Below are 15,711 nucleotides of genomic sequence, written 5' to 3' on the forward strand. Positions count from 1 at the left end.
TAATAATAATAATAATAATAATAATAATAATTGATTGATTGATTTATTAGTTATTTATTGACTATCACATGGTTTCGACTGCTAGACTACGCTTAACTAGTCTCAATCACGTCCACCTCAATTCGTTGACCAGCAAGGCTTAGCGAATTCTAACTTCAACCATCTAGGCTATGCAAAGACAAGGTGAGGTTTTGCGAACGCCGCACAAACGAGCGGCGAGCCTAAACAGCTCCGGTGCTCAGTGTTGCCGTGTGATAGTCTCTGCTACCTGGAGCGCAACAGTAACCGTGTTTTAGTTACAAGCTTCAACGAAGATGAAATGCGTCATTGGAGACAACGTTTCGACGGGTGGTCTTGTCTTCCCCGGGGCAGCAACAGTGGCTGCACTGAAAAAAAAATACTGCTAGTCAAACCCATGGATCGAGCGAAGTCTATTGTTCAGAAATTTTTCCACCCTTCATGTTTGTCTGAGCTTTGCCAGTTTTCGACAAAATAAATTTTCATAGTACCAGCTACTGATAGCAAGTAATTTTCTTCCAGTTATTGCAATGTCACTAATTTGATGTCACAAACTTAACTTACTTTTGGATTCTCGGAGAAGAGATATCGTATTTTTATCAGAGCCTTTTAATGTTTACAAACACAGTCCCTTAACATCTGGTTTCGCTCCCCTATGGGCCTTCATAGCAACGGTGGACAACAAGAGCTTTAGAAAATAGCCCGCTGATTTTCTACAATTTCGTTCGCCTATTCAGCAGAATATATTCCAATAAATGTTCTTTTGAGCTACATAAAAATTATGAAACATTTCCTTGTATTTTACGCACGTTCCTTTTAAGTGTAAAACGAAAGAGAGACTTTCTTAACCCTTGAAGAGAACTTGAAAACGTGCTTTCAATTCCGACGTCAGGAGCTGGTAAATGAGGTAGGTGACCGGAAGTTTTGGGGTAACGCTTGTGACCTTGAAACGGTAAGCACAATAATGTTATGCTCCCGCGATTTTTTTGTTCTGTTTGTTTGATAACCATTTGAGAAATCACAAAGAAATAACGCCGCTACTACTGCGTAGGAAGCAACACTTATAGCTATGATTTACCCGCATAAGGCAGCAGCACGCTGCAGCTGCAGTGAGCTATTCGTGAATCCCCGTAAATACACTCAACGCACACAACACAAACACGACAAAACTGCGCGTTGTATAATACACTTAACCCGTTAAATTAGACGTCAATATCACCAAGGCAGCGCACCAACTTAAGTGTCAGTACAAATTTAGTCGGTAACATTTGCACTGACAAACGTTTCGCCCACATTCTTTGACCAGACTCAAAAACCATTCTGCTTAGAACTATCTTCAAACGGATATGATGGATCTTTTCTCACTTTCGTTTATTGGAAGCCACAAAATATAAAATCGAGGTGGGTCATGATTCATTGGAAGTGTATCTAAAAAATTTGAACTTTTACTTGAATACGCAGCTTACAAGGGGGGGGGGGGTGAATATTCTTGCAAATACTCAGCGCACGCCTACGCGGACACAAGGAAAGAAGGTACAAGCTGCAGCGCTGACCGGCAACTGCATATATTATTGGAAAACATTAACTAAAAAAGTCACACCTTTCCTGCAAAGGCGTAGCAATGAATGCGATAGCAACAACTTAAAAGGTCACGCGCAAAATGGCAAGCAGATCAAAATTTGCACCGCGTTTCTCACGCAAAAAGGACGCACTAAACGTACTCACAGGTACAGATTACCGCGAATAAGCGTATCAGTTGTTACTTCACTGTGTCTGAAAAGCGCGCCCTTTTTTGCGAACGGAGGCTGTGAAACGATTGCAGTGACCTTTGTGCGCCCGGTAATTACAACAAAATCGTTCCGACGAAACTCGAAGGCTAGCCAAGATGTACAATTTTCCCCGTTGCAAGGCAAGGACGCGTGATAAAACTGTACACCCCCTTATTTTCTACACGGATCAAAGCACGCGTGAGAGCCACCGCGCGCTCACTGTGCCATCTTGCTGATAATGCTGAAAACACGATAGCCCCCTCCCCAACTCGAGATGCCCGCCAACAGCGGTAAGTGGCAGATATGAATAGCTTGCCGTCTAAACGTTGAAGGATTGATTGATTGATTTGTGGGTTTCAACGTCCCAAAACCACCATATGATTATGAGAGACGCCGTAGTGGAGGGCTCCGGAAATTTAGACCACTTGGGGTTCTTTAACGTTCACCCAAACCTGAGCACACGGGCCTACAACATTTCCGCCTCCATCGGAAATGCAGCCGCCGCAGCCAGGATTCGAACCCGCGCCCTGCGGGTCAGCAGCCGAGTGCCCCAGCCACTAGACCACCGCGGCGGGGCCTAAACGTTGAAGGAGGTATCTCTCGGTGGCTCAGTGGTGAACGCCTCGCATTCACGACGCGGAGGTCCCACATTCAATTCCGCGTGCTGGAGTCTTATTCCTGATACTTTAATTCTCTCTGGCGTTTTCATATATGTAGATACGTGTACATATCCGGTGCGTGACATCGACGCCGACACCCACGCTGACGCCAGCGGCGAAATCCAACTGAGAGTGTCCCCTATAAGTGCTATCGCAATTAAAGGAATATTATAACCTTCGCACCCTTGTGACCACATTAAATGAAGAAAACAGTAGGTCAGCTGACATATTTAAGGATGAAAAAACTCTCATGCACCATCATCCAAAATGCCAGATGATTTGCCGCTTTCTTGCTTTAGAGTGGTCACATGGCTGTGAAAACTTTTCTTTTATTGCGATAGAAATTATATGGACAGTCTTGGCAAGTTTTTCCCGTCATCGTCACCATCGCCACCGTAGCCACGTATATGTATACGCATATTTATGTATTTATATACGGGGAAGGATGCGGTCACCTTCTCTTCCTTCGGAGCGATCATCGCCTTTCCGGCCGGGGTCATCTGCTCGCGCGATTATCTCGTGAGCGGATAAGAGGGGAGGTGCTTTTGGTTGCCGCGCTATCGCAGTAACGATCAGCGCGTAGTTTGTGCCCCGACAGCAGGCGGGATCTTTTACGGGCTGCGCTTTCAAGAAAAACAATGTCAAAAGTGCATCTGGAACGGCAGTGTTCTGTTATACAAGCGTTTTATACAGTTACGTGAGATCGGATCTAAATGAGTTGACTGCCAGCCTCAGATCGCATAACATTGAAATTGTTCACAGAAACGTATATGGACACTGCCATCGAACTGCCAGGATGAAAGTGCATGAGCCTCGCAAAACGGCAAAACCGCAGAGCTGCTGGAGTCGCCATTTACGCAAGCCTCGACGGGATCACGCTTTTACCGCGCCGCGTTCCATACCAACTCAACTCGCTTCCCCAGGTTACTAGTGGTGATGCATGTGCCGTCAAAACATTACACTGCTTAACCGTCGCAGTAGTCTACATCTCACCGGGAACCTCGCGGAACGACATCATTAAGTTCTTGCTCCACAACTTCAGTGTGGTGTGCCAAGAGGATGTGCCGGTGATCACACAGAAGACTTCAAAGAGAATGTACTTCAATGCGAAAATGAGTGTCTTAAGGCGTTTCTCGGTGCTGAACTTGGACTTCATCTCCTGTCTGACGTCACACAGCCAGCTACACCAACGCCGACTAAATTTCAAGGCCGAAAGGCTGCCGCAGTGACGTGGTAAGTTGGAGGCCCAGTTACCCAACTGAGCATGCTCAGTAAGACTTTTTTTTCCACATCTTTTATTCGGCCCAATCAAGCCGCAGCAGCTGCGAGAGCGGGAGCGTTCGTTCTCCTAAAACGCGAACGAAACACCGGCTTTCCGCAGCGTTCGCGGCGTAACTGGGCCTCCACCCTCTGACGTCACTGCGGCAGCCTTTCGGCCTTGGAATTTAGTCGGTGTTGGCTACACGCAACAACACATGTCTAAATGTTGCGTTCGGAAAGAGGGTTGCGGCTCGAGTGCACTGCGTGCCATTGCCAACATACTTCAGTGACCACAAGGTGGTTGTCGCAGTCATCGAGTGAACTGAGTTTCGATTACATTCACCAGTGTTACTACCGAATACTATATTTGCTGCTTTAATTTCTTTCGCCATGTGGGTCTTGCATTACTATCATTCCGAGCACTCCTTAGTGAGGGCTTCACCACATGAAGATGCGTTCTACACATAACAAGCTGCCACCAGTGGTGACGCACGATGTATAACCCTTAGTACCAGCTTGCGCTGCCCACGAGAGGCGCTGCCCACGAGAGGCGCTTCCCATCAACGCCGTCCCTACGCACGAGTCTTGTTGGAGTCATCTACTGTGGCCACACCGCAGAAAACTTGGTTACTAAACAAGCGCAAGTTTACTACAAATAATATTGTTTTACGAAGCCTTGCTTCGTAAAATATTCTAATATGTTGCTATCGCATTCAATGCTTCGCCCTTTTGGCAAAACTGTGACTTTCATTCACGTTCCCCAATAACACTATTCAGTTGCGAGTCAGCGCTGCGGCTTGTTCCTTCTCTTTTGTCCGCGTAGTCACGCTTAGATTTCATGGTCACCAGCTAGCCCAGCTGTCAGTCCTTCGACAGGGTGAATAATCTTTGGTTGCAAAAGTCTGTAAGGTGCACAGTGCAAAGCAGCAAACGGGACAATGACAAACAAATCTGGCATTCTGCATTTTCATCTGTAATACTAATGTTTATAACTGAGGTTTTACGTATGCCAAGTACATGTGAGAAGTGAGTAGGTGAGTGCAGAAAACAGCATAAACTGTATAATATAAGCTTCCTCGTTTATTCACAATCTGGTTAATCATTGGGGGTGCAGATCAGGGAGAGACGGATGGTGCAATTCAGGTATTTGACTAGATTAGGGACAATTGGTGGTTTTTTAATGAGGAGAGCAACGAAGCTAACCTTTTTCTCGCTGGAAGCCGGACTAGATTTCTTGGATCCCTTCTTCTTGGTCTCCGTTGACTCTTCCTTGCTTTGGCTGTTCTTCCAACGGTTGAAAGTGTTGGTATCTGGAAGCGTAGCAAATCGACCTTCGCCCGACTTGCTTTCCACTGGCTGCCGATTCTGAAAAGTAGAGAAACATGGTTAAATAAGTGGTAAGCATGCTGCGCCGTATACCAGGAATGGGTGGTTGATTCATTACAAAACATTTATTTAATATTTATTTATTCATTTATTCATTTATTATAGCTACTGAAAACTGCTATCATATCTTAGCAGGGTGTGTATACATAAAAATGTGCAATCATTTTAGCACATGCCAGTTAGCAGCGATTTAAGGAATTATTCAAACATTTGTAAAAAGGTATACGAAAAATGCTAGTGAACACATAAAAATATACAAAGACAAAGCCATAACATTTTTCAATATTTTTTTAAAGATTTTAAAAGACTTTTGGGTAACAATGTTGATATTAAGATTTGCCAGCCTGTTATTGTCCTGCGAAAAAGGAAACAATATTAAGAACACTTATTTCGCCCCGCCGTGGTGGTCTAGTGGCTAAGGTACTCGGCTGCTGACCCGCAGGTCGCGGGTTCGATTCCCGGCTGCGGCGGCTGCATTTCCGATGGAGGCGGAAATGTTGTAGGCCCGTGTACTCAGATTTGGGTGCACGTTAAAGAACCCCAGGTGGTCAAAATTTCCGGAGCCCTCCACTACGGCGTCTCTCAAAATCAAATGGTGGTTTTGGGACGTTAAACCCCACAAATCAATCAATCAAGAACACTTATTTCTTGCCTTCAAGGGAAGTATGGTGCGAGGATGTCTCCGTCTTGCCTGATAATCGGATGAGTAAGTAAAATAATTTAGAAATGTTAACTTTCTAATGACTGTTTTCAAGCTTAAAAAACATAATTGGGCATGGTTGCACAGTCACCACCTGGGGCAATTCGCTGCTTCTGACTAGCTCACTGATGGATGTACGGCCGTATAAGCACTGAAAGTGAAGATGACCATTTCATGCTGTATGTTCAAGATTTTTATTATTAGAAGCAGAAGCACTGTACTCTACTATAGGAGAGCAAAAAGCTATATTTAGATTCACTTTTAGTTGGTCTTACATACGCACGTGTTGGCTTTAAGGCTAACGCTACCCGACTAACAAGAGCTGTAACGTAAGCTTGTTACTGTAAAATCTTAACTTAAATTAGCAATTTTGTCCTGGTTTGATGTTGCTTTGATGACGTCTGCTGGGCGCGCGCGTTCGGGTCAGCTAATTGCACTGCTTCACTGCCCTCGTATTCGCAGCGTGGATCAGAGCACATTTTCTTGTGCTGATAACAATAGGTAAGAAATTTAGAATATCATAGCTCTACTGTATAGCATCCTAGAATTAACAAGAGGCGACTTTTGCGCTGCGACCGTTCAGCGACCATGTGAATGGTGGGTAGTACATGGATTTGCCTAGACTTCGGGCTTGCGGGCTTCGAGTGCACTTGTGACTTTGTTTATTGTTACGTTTTGGGCTTGTTTCAAATGAAATAACGGACCGCTTCAACTTCGTGACCCAATTCTAATTAGTGAGTCTGAAAGGCTAAAGTGGGGAAGCGTAACAGCTGAACGTTTATTGATTTTTGTCTTGTATCAAAGCATCTTCCGGCCTCGCGAAGCCAAGTGGAGCTGCGAGTACGAAGACTAGGGACATCCATGTACTACCCGCCATTCCAATGCTCACTGCATCGCCATTCTTTTCAGCTTCCATAGACACTTGGCCACAGTTCCCTCTTTTATATTCACTGTAAACTCCATTCCGTATAGGAGAGAGGTGTATGCAGCTAGTTCCGCTTTTGCGTTTGTCGAGAGAGTGTCCAATTGAGTGTAACGCCTACAATTCTATTGCAGAAAAGTTCATTTAAAAAGACATGAAAGAAGAGATAAGAGAACGAGCTTAAGTCTAGAGCATGAGCCCTGAATACATCTTCGAAACAATGCATCTCTTCAACGGTGGAGATGCATGCAGGTATCCCCAATACACAACGATATTTGCTTGGGGTGATGGGACCAGAAAAAAAAAGCAGCGCCGTTTGCACCATGTTTCGCAAGGTTGGTTCCTAACAAAGGTGGTACGGGTTTGCCTAGGATTCTACTCTCTTAGCTGTCTCTTTTCCACACCTTGCTGTACAAAACTCTACATACTCGGCTACGCTTTCTGTCTTTCCCTGCTTTGTCGTCGTTCATTTATTTATTGCTATAGACGATGTGAAGTGGTAGCAAGCGTTGTACTCGAAAAAATTTCCGGGGGCCTTATTTAGCAACCCGTAACAGCAAAAATGAAATCGTGTTTTCAAGTTGTTTCAGGGTGAGGTATGTCTCTCCTCAGTTTTTTCATTAGAAAGAAGGTGTATATAGTTCAAGGAAATCTGTTATAATCTTGTCAGATTGTGTTGCATTGAAAAGCTAATGAGAATAAACACTTCAATAACAATAAGGTGCCAGTCACGTTTATTGTCAGGATCATTACATATAAGTTATCAATAAGTTTTCCTTTCAGTTAAACGCATCCTTCAAAAAATGATGGCTTCTGCACCAGTTTAGTCCACGCATTTTTTAAAACCTAAAGTACAAGAAAATTCTAAATTGCACTTCATGGCCACATGTTGACGAAAAGCAACACACAAAATTTAAAAAAATGTTTGTAGGACTTTTTGTTTGGAGGGGGGAGGGTTGTTTTGGGATATCTGACGTCACCACACCATGGCGCACGATACCAGAAGAGGAGATACATTAGGAAGCATTCCTGTCAGTACTTCCCACTGCATTATGCATAATTGTGGCAGCGTCCTCGTCGTGAAGTAGCCAATCTTGTTTTATCGTGGCCGCAAGGCATTCTCTCCTGTTTGCAAATTTTCTGCAGACTTGGCCGGAACATGAGCCCGTCTGTACGCGTAGGCGTAAGTGCGGTTGCAAAATCAGAGTTGTAGCACATTTTTAAATCTTCCTTCTGTGCTTTTATGCTTTACACGCTCAAAAGGGTGAGTCAGAGAACCTGCAGACAAAAGCCCTTTCTGCACAGTCTACTAGCCGACTCTGCTGGTATAGTAATAGCTGATACTCACATTACCCGTCGAACCATCCAGAACGTACAGCAGCTTGCTCTGCATGTTCCCCATGTCAACCTGGTCTCGGCCGACTGTATCGATGGCTCCGGAACTCAGTGGTCTTCCCTGAAAGTCACAAATTGAGGTATTTGTAAGGAAAAGGGAAGTACTTATTGATCGCGCTACCGGTATTTTTGTACTTTTGAAAACTTCGTGTACGTAAACAAGTAGGTAATCCTATAATAAAGGTTTGATTTGGGCTGGTCGAACCATAGCTATAGACGGAACAGTATGACTAAGAATATGGATGAAGACAGGGCGCCCGTGTTTGGTGTGTTTTTGTCCATTGTCTCAGTGGCGCTATGCTTTTTGTAACCGTACAAGTTCGTTATTAATTGTCCTAATTACAACGAGGACAAAATCTCTGACGTGCGAAATTGAATCGGCGTGCTACAGTAACTATTTCGAAGGTAGATGCACAGCGCCATAGGGAGTGGATTTAGTTGGGTGCTGTACAGGCATTATTCAGTTTCTTTCCAAGACAGAGTTGACAAATATTCACTTTGTTCAAATCTTATGTCGCGGAGTGAAATTGTAAACGTAAACATTTACCTCATAGGGAAAATAAACGAAGTCCACATATGAGTGTCACTCAGAAACAATTAAACAATAAAGTAAGCGTGGAGACATAGTGAACACTACAACCTGGAGCTGCGACAATGTGCAGGTACACTTCAAAGATGTCAATCATAACGGCGTGTTCCGTAGCAGGATGTTAGGTGGCGTAGAGTTTCTTTTGATTTGTACGGGTTTCATGCACCTGCTCTGGCGTCTGCCTTTTCTTATATTATAAATATAAAAGGCTTCCAAAGCATATTCTATACACTACAGGAAAGTAATTGAGTGCTACAATCCTTCATGGCGATTCACACTGCAAAAAAAGAATAAGAAAGAAATTCGTTTATGATTTCCTGAGGGCATTAGTTTACACATAATGATTATTTTGCTATTAAAAGGCACTCAAGTAGAAGCCGTTATTCCTTCTAAACAGTATTCAAATCAGTTCTTGGTGAAAAATGTTATCTGGGTTAAGAAAAAAAATCCTGTTATTCAGAAAAGGGACACAATTATTCTGTTATGTAAATGTGTAAATGGGAAGGAAAGGGTTAACTCACAGTTCACCAGCTTGCATGATTTGTTTGTGAGAGATGGTTGCAAGAGGAGGGTCCGGACACCAGGTCCACGTAGAGGGTTAGGAGCCGGAGACCACCCAAAGTTTGGGGTTCATGGAGCACACTGGTCACTTAAAAGACTTCGCACGCTGGTAGTTCACAGGCATGGCCAAAATAAATTGCAAATGCGGCTTTCTGGTAGGCTGTTGAGCTTGATAATTGCAGGTTATTGGTATTTGATATGGCACACCATTGAATAGCATTCAAAATGGATAGATCTACAATGTATTAGTTGCAATGGGTGTCGTTTTTGGTTCGTAACGAAAGCATGATTAGAACAGAATATATTCGAACACAGTACTTAAGACATCAGTTATGCATAGACTCGTAGTTTTTGTTTTAGTTTTTTTACACGAAATAATTACACATCTTGAAAAAAGCCGACTAATATTTTGTGTCGGATATAGTTTCGGCACTCAAGCTTCGTCGGACCACATCTCGGTCCCAGTTGTGAGCCAAGTATTCATATTGGTCATTAATAAAACTGATCAGTACACATCAGAGCATCAAGCCTCATCCTAGCAACTAAACAGCCGCCCTTAAAAAAATAAAAATGCGACCAGCAGCCATGTTCACACTTCCGTTGGCCCACCCAAGTAAGCATCCGAAAAAAAAAAGACGGAGTTGTCAGTTCAATGCCTTAAGTGACAGGCAGTTTATCGCACAGCAGGGCTTGAACTTCAATGGCAACTTCGTATCGGATCCTTTGCAACGAAGCAGAATATTCAATGTACGCTACTGTGGTTCAGGCACTTTATATAACGTAACTGGTATGTAGGTAACATAGCTTGCAAATTATGAGCTAGTGCCAGAACCTGTTTATGCTTAAACAAGATTATCACTATGCGAAAAGCACGATCCCACTTTAGACGAAGAAATGACAACTCTCCAGTCCACCACTATCGTTACCACCATAAGAAAAAAAATTAGTGAAAAAAAACTCAAGTTAACCCAACCCTTGCAAACTCCCTACATGCACGAAGAAGCAATCACCACCATTGACACCAGAGAAGGAAGGATTAGGCATTATCTTTTTTTTATTTTCACAACAATAATATAAACATTGCAGAAAAACAAACACAAACTGTTAATAGACATCTATACAAGCATATCGATTCACTCTTCGTAACTTGCCTTCATCGTATGTTGATTATCACTGGGAACAATTGATTGTGCCGTAAAAGCACTGCTTCGTGGAAGCAAGGTAGCAAGCGCCTTTGTCATATGATAAAATCAGTTAACGGTTCCCAACGGTCCCAAACTATCTTGCTATCACTGAAAGAAAACGTTTTGCTTGTTCACAAAACAACGAGTTTTGTGCTCAATAATACGTGCAGCTATGGCATGCTTATAATTGCTCTGAAATAGTAAGGATGATGATTCTTTTCTTTCCTTTCGAAAGTGATGAAAGGAAGTAAGAAGAGACTGGACAGAAGAAGAGGGCTAAAAGGAAAACTAGAAGAGATGAAAAGGCAACTCTGAGGTACAATGGCACTTATCATCAATCGTTTTCAATCACTCAAAAAAAAAAGCGTGCAGTGTCAGTCACACCTACTTAGAACACTGATATTCAGAGAAATAATGGCTATCTCTCATTTATGTTCAACCGACGTAACCAAAGTGGCTGATATTGAAATCGGGCCGTCCTTATACAACCGTACACAAAATTATAGAACATGGCTTTAAGAGCACGAAATGAAACGGACACAACAACGTACGCAGAAAGTAAACAGTGGCCTTGCTATGTCGAACCGATTTCGCGTTGCAAACACCGCGTTTCATAATGCCTTTAATAAACTAGGTTATTACGGTCTCTTGAATCTACACACATAGCTTACCAAGTACAAATCAATAATTATATTAATAATATTGATAATAATTAAAGAAGAAGACCCGTGCTCTGAGGTAGGTGTGCCTAACCCAGTACGCACAGATACTCGTAAAGAATAGCATTAATTGGAAGCACAAACAAACAAGGGTGCCTGCAGTGATGAAATTCTCAACAACAAACAAACCAGCTGTCGTTCGGTGATTCGTGCCTCGCTGCAGTCAATTGGTCTGTCGGCGCTCTTCGCACTTGGTCAGTCTCTTTCTCGCTCTACATTTTGTATGCGTGTATTTTGTTTGTTCACAGTAAGTGTCCAGGATCGCGACAGACGCACAGAAAAGACACACAGCACACGCGCCCTTCGGCGACGACGCAGAGTTCTTTTTTTTTTCTCTTTCTCTCCTTCTCGGTCGACCTTACACGTCGACACCAGGAAGGTCGATGTCACATGCAGTACGATGTGCAGGGCGGGGAATCCAGAAGGGGGAGGAGAAAAGGGACACCCCTTGACGCCATCCTGATTTCAGGGTGCCTGAAATCGTCCCAGCCCCGGAGTCGGGGGGAAGGCCCTGGCCTGAAACCTGTACCGCCGCACACAGCCTGAGCATTGGGAAAATAATACCTCCCCTACACGAGGAAACGGGGGCCCCTGCAAAAGTCCTCGCTTTTTCTTTGCAAGTGGCTTTCAGGGTTGGGCGAGGGGGGCGACAAAGTCACGTGGCATTCCGCACAATGTGGGAGAGGGTAAGGAAGGTAAGGCGGCTGTACAAGTTGCGACCCAGGGGTTTTTTTTTTAGTCTATGCGCTTGTAAAATAAGGTTAGGCTGCTGTGATTGCGCTGGTTAGGACGCTCGTCACCACATGACCATGGGACCTTTGGCCGAGTTGTGGTTTACCTGTTTGGGAGGACTATGTCTAGCTCGCGGAATGACGACGTGCGGCACGCTGAAGCCGGTCGAGAGGCTGCGGTTTAGGCTCATGTCGCTCTTGCGGCTGGACTTCTTTGATTGCATGGTGTGGTCCTAGATGATTTTGGGGGAGGGGGACGAGAAAGATGGGGAGAGAAAATGGCAGAAGCGAAACGGTGAGAGCATAGTAAGCACGTTACGGCGATTTCATGAACGATTAGGCAAGCGGTCACGGAGGCGCTTTCGTGCACACAGAGCAGTGATGGCAAAATACAGAAACAAGGTAGAATAAGGTGCTGCCGTCTACAGTCATTGCATGAAAGTCCAGTTAATGAGTTTGTTGTAACTTCTCTAAAGAAACCTTCAGTGAGGCGATTGGCCAGCTCATTTATCTGAAACCTACAGTAGCTAGCATCTGCCGAAGATAGAAGTCGGGGATACTTGCTCTAAATAGAATTTTTCAAATATGAGTGCCAATCACGATCCCTGTAGGTAAACTCCCACCACCCTTCTCTCATTAAAAAAAACGTACAATCACAGTTTTTGCGTAGAGCAGTTTTTAAAAGCCCGCCATCATGAGCCAATTCAGCTTCTCCGTGACTGGTTACCTCAGCCAAAGCAATGGATTGTAACAGAGGATACTAGGCGACAGTATATATGAACACACGTTCCTGATTATGGCGAGGCTTGCAATAAGAACTTCAGACGCAGTTGCTAATTGCGTCCACATTATGAGCGTATTCATTGCAGTCATTGCTAGGCTTATTGAATATTCTGAATAGAACAAGCACTCAACTGGCATAATATGGGTAATATAAAGCTGCAAGCATGGCTGAATGCGGTAATAAGTTAAAAGCTCTCCGCAGCATCGGGAAAGGACTGCACGCAAAAAAAAAATTGTGGCAGAAAACGCAAGGGTTGCAAATTTCCAGAAGTCTCTCCCCAGGAGCATTTTGAACCTCTTTTTTTTTTTCATGAGCTACCGTTTAAGTTGATCGTTCTGTCCAAGAGACAGAGTTAGTGTGCGTTTTGTAGTTGTGCTTAGATGCGAGCCCTCTTCTTCTCAACACAAGCTGTCAGATTACTAACACGCCGCACACATAATCATTCATTGCCATTATACGAAACGTTTTTAATTTCCATTATTTTTGTACACCGAAAAAGCGGGTAGTTTAAATAAGGTTTCTTGCCTTCAGCAATATTGCTAGTCCACTTTATGTAGGTACCAGCAAATTATGTGGACACAGTGAAAAATGTCCTCCTTTGTTTTACACGACTGTTCTGGCACAATTCCCTTGTTATAAGAGCTTATTTGAGGGAATTATCAAATACGTTTCCACACACGGACCTGATAAGATATACACCACAAGGACGATGGCATGTGCTTTCGTGCTTGCGTTCCAGCTCTTCCATAATGACATTGGATGTACGGGCCCTCAAATGACAATCGCATCCCCACGTCGTAACGACCAGCAGAGTGTCTTTCACTCGTAAATACTACAGGTGCAGCATGATTCGACCCGCTTTGTAGGCTTGGCACGGCAATTAGCCGAGGCAAAATAAACAAGACATTTTGACACACAAGCTGAACAATCGTCACACAGCGTGCGAAAACCTAATTAGCGCGCCGACGATGTGGCGACGGCGCGTAGGCGACTGGGTAACGTACGGGTCCTGGTCCAACCATGAAGCCGTCGAAGGCGTAGGAGTGCTTGAGCGCGTGTTCTCCGCTGCTCTCGCTCGACGTGTCGGTGATCATGGCCTTCTTGTCGAGCGTGCCCCCAAGCGGGCTGACGGCGCCCAGCCGGAAGGGCCCCTTGGCGCGCTGCGCCCGGCGCTTCCATCGGCGGCACAGGCACACCAGGCAGCACAGCATCATCACCAGCAGCGCCAGCGCGATCGGTAGGGCTATCGCCAGCACTGCGTTACGAACAGGGAGGAATATTGAGAGAGACCCGGCGTTTGGCGAAATAACCAATAATGAGAAATGCGATCGGATATAGACAGACAGGAGGAGACTTATTTACCTGTATAATATTAGAGGCTGTGACTCGTGATTGAATAAAACATTGACTTCCTGTGGCTAGAGCGAGGCACCTACTTGGTGATCTTTAAAGACAAGTTTCAAGTCACAAAATAATAAAAAGACAAGAAGTAACTGTCTTAACTAAAACCATAGTAGCGGGATATTCTTCACAAAAGCGCGCAAAGACCCGCTGCCGGCGCTTTCATAGCTTTGCTTACAGTATTACTTTATAATGCATCTTGCTTTGCAAAAATATGGAAAGGTAGCTTTGAATAAGTTTCGGCGAAGCAATAAATAGGCAACATTCGGACAGGTCTTGACGTTATTGTGCTAGGTGTACTAATGAAACTGCCATGGGCTAAAACGACTTCATTACAGGATTCATACTAGAGCTTTTTTTTTTTTCTCGTTTATTCTGATGCACTTGTTGTAGATGAACCGCTGCGGTTGGTACGAATTAATTGAGCAGGCATGGATCATTTTGTTTGTCTTTTTGTTTTTAAGCTCCTACATTTTCCCTTTCAGCATCACGACCCGCTATTTCCTGTCGCCTCGCGGTATCATAGCATAGTATATGGGCAAGCTATCTACTTCTCTTTCGTTTCGTGCGAACCGCAATATCACAATAGACCATTGGCTGAGCCAGAAATAGCGAAACGCGATGATGACGTCAGACTGAGCCATAGCCTTACAGCAACACGCACGCCACCGAATTTCAGAATCACGTAGAGTAGCCTGAATAGCCTTTGTCGCTCCACCACGATCACACAAGATTACAATCACGGCATTGTTTTCACGCGACAGCAATGGTTAGTAACCACGAACCAGCTGTCGAAAGCTTCACTAAGTGGCGTCAACACTGGTAGAGAGTTAAGTTTGTCGTTACAGGAAGCGTCTCGAACGAGCGTAACGTCTGCTTTAGTTCTCTACCAGGAAACAGCGCCCAACACGGTTTGATGGAGCGAAATAGAACTAACTTGCGACTACAGCTCGGGCAAGTCTCCGAACTAGGCTCGTCGTTGTTAAACCAGATTGAAGAACTCACTATACGCGTGCGAAACCAGCGTTCCGTATCAGACTAACGTCACGCAACGCTGTTACGTGATGCTTAAGTGTTCTTCCGGTGTTTGTTCCCGAATTACCAAAAAAGAATGATGATTAGCGAAATATTGCTCCCAGGTTTCTTTTTCTGGTTTTTTTAAACTACCTCTAATCAAACAAACAAACAAACACAGAAAACTTAGAAAGAAACTTCACGAACTGCATTGCGTACTTGTGAGTAATTAAAAAACCCTGCGTTACGCGAATTCCATGCCTAGAGGAAACATCACGCGGTCAGACTTGCGCAATAGGTTTTGAAATCGCGCAAACTACGCACGCATATGAACACACGCAGGCAAACTGAGCGCCGCGCCTTCCGGTGTTAATCATTAAGACGACTCCGCGCACAGATTCGCTCGAGCCGGTGCGGCTGGTTGCATTAGCATGCTACTAAACGCACGGGAGCATGCACCGGAGTGCGGCTAAATATAGCGCTAAGCGAAGCCCGTTTAGGAGTCAATAGCGGACGGCTGCCTTAAACGGGGCCACTTTCTTTGCGCAAGTGCCACTTATAGAACGGCCGTGTGAGCTTCGGTAATCGCCGCGGCGGAGAACAATGACACTTGGTCGTC

General features: G+C 44.4%; 1 protein-coding gene across 6 annotated transcripts in view; it reads right to left on the reverse strand.

Moving 5' to 3' along the window:
* The window catches only part of LOC119172276 (uncharacterized), a 229,066-nt gene that overhangs the window by 8,914 nt on the left and 204,441 nt on the right, over positions 1 to 15,711 (reverse strand). For all 6 annotated transcript variants that reach the window (XM_075884401.1, XM_075884400.1, XM_075884399.1 and 3 more), the window contains 4 exons: positions 13,682 to 13,932; positions 12,001 to 12,126; positions 8,063 to 8,170; positions 4,910 to 5,071 (listed from right to left, as the gene is read on the reverse strand). In XM_075884401.1, the coding sequence (XP_075740516.1) occupies positions 4,910 to 5,071; positions 8,063 to 8,170; positions 12,001 to 12,126; positions 13,682 to 13,932 (647 nt within the window). The remainder of the gene's footprint in view (positions 1 to 4,909; positions 5,072 to 8,062; positions 8,171 to 12,000; positions 12,127 to 13,681; positions 13,933 to 15,711) is intronic.

This window comes from Rhipicephalus microplus, unplaced genomic scaffold (assembly GCF_043290135.1).
Source record: "Rhipicephalus microplus isolate Deutch F79 unplaced genomic scaffold, USDA_Rmic scaffold_32, whole genome shotgun sequence".
Classification (NCBI taxonomy): domain Eukaryota; kingdom Metazoa; phylum Arthropoda; class Arachnida; order Ixodida; family Ixodidae; genus Rhipicephalus; species Rhipicephalus microplus.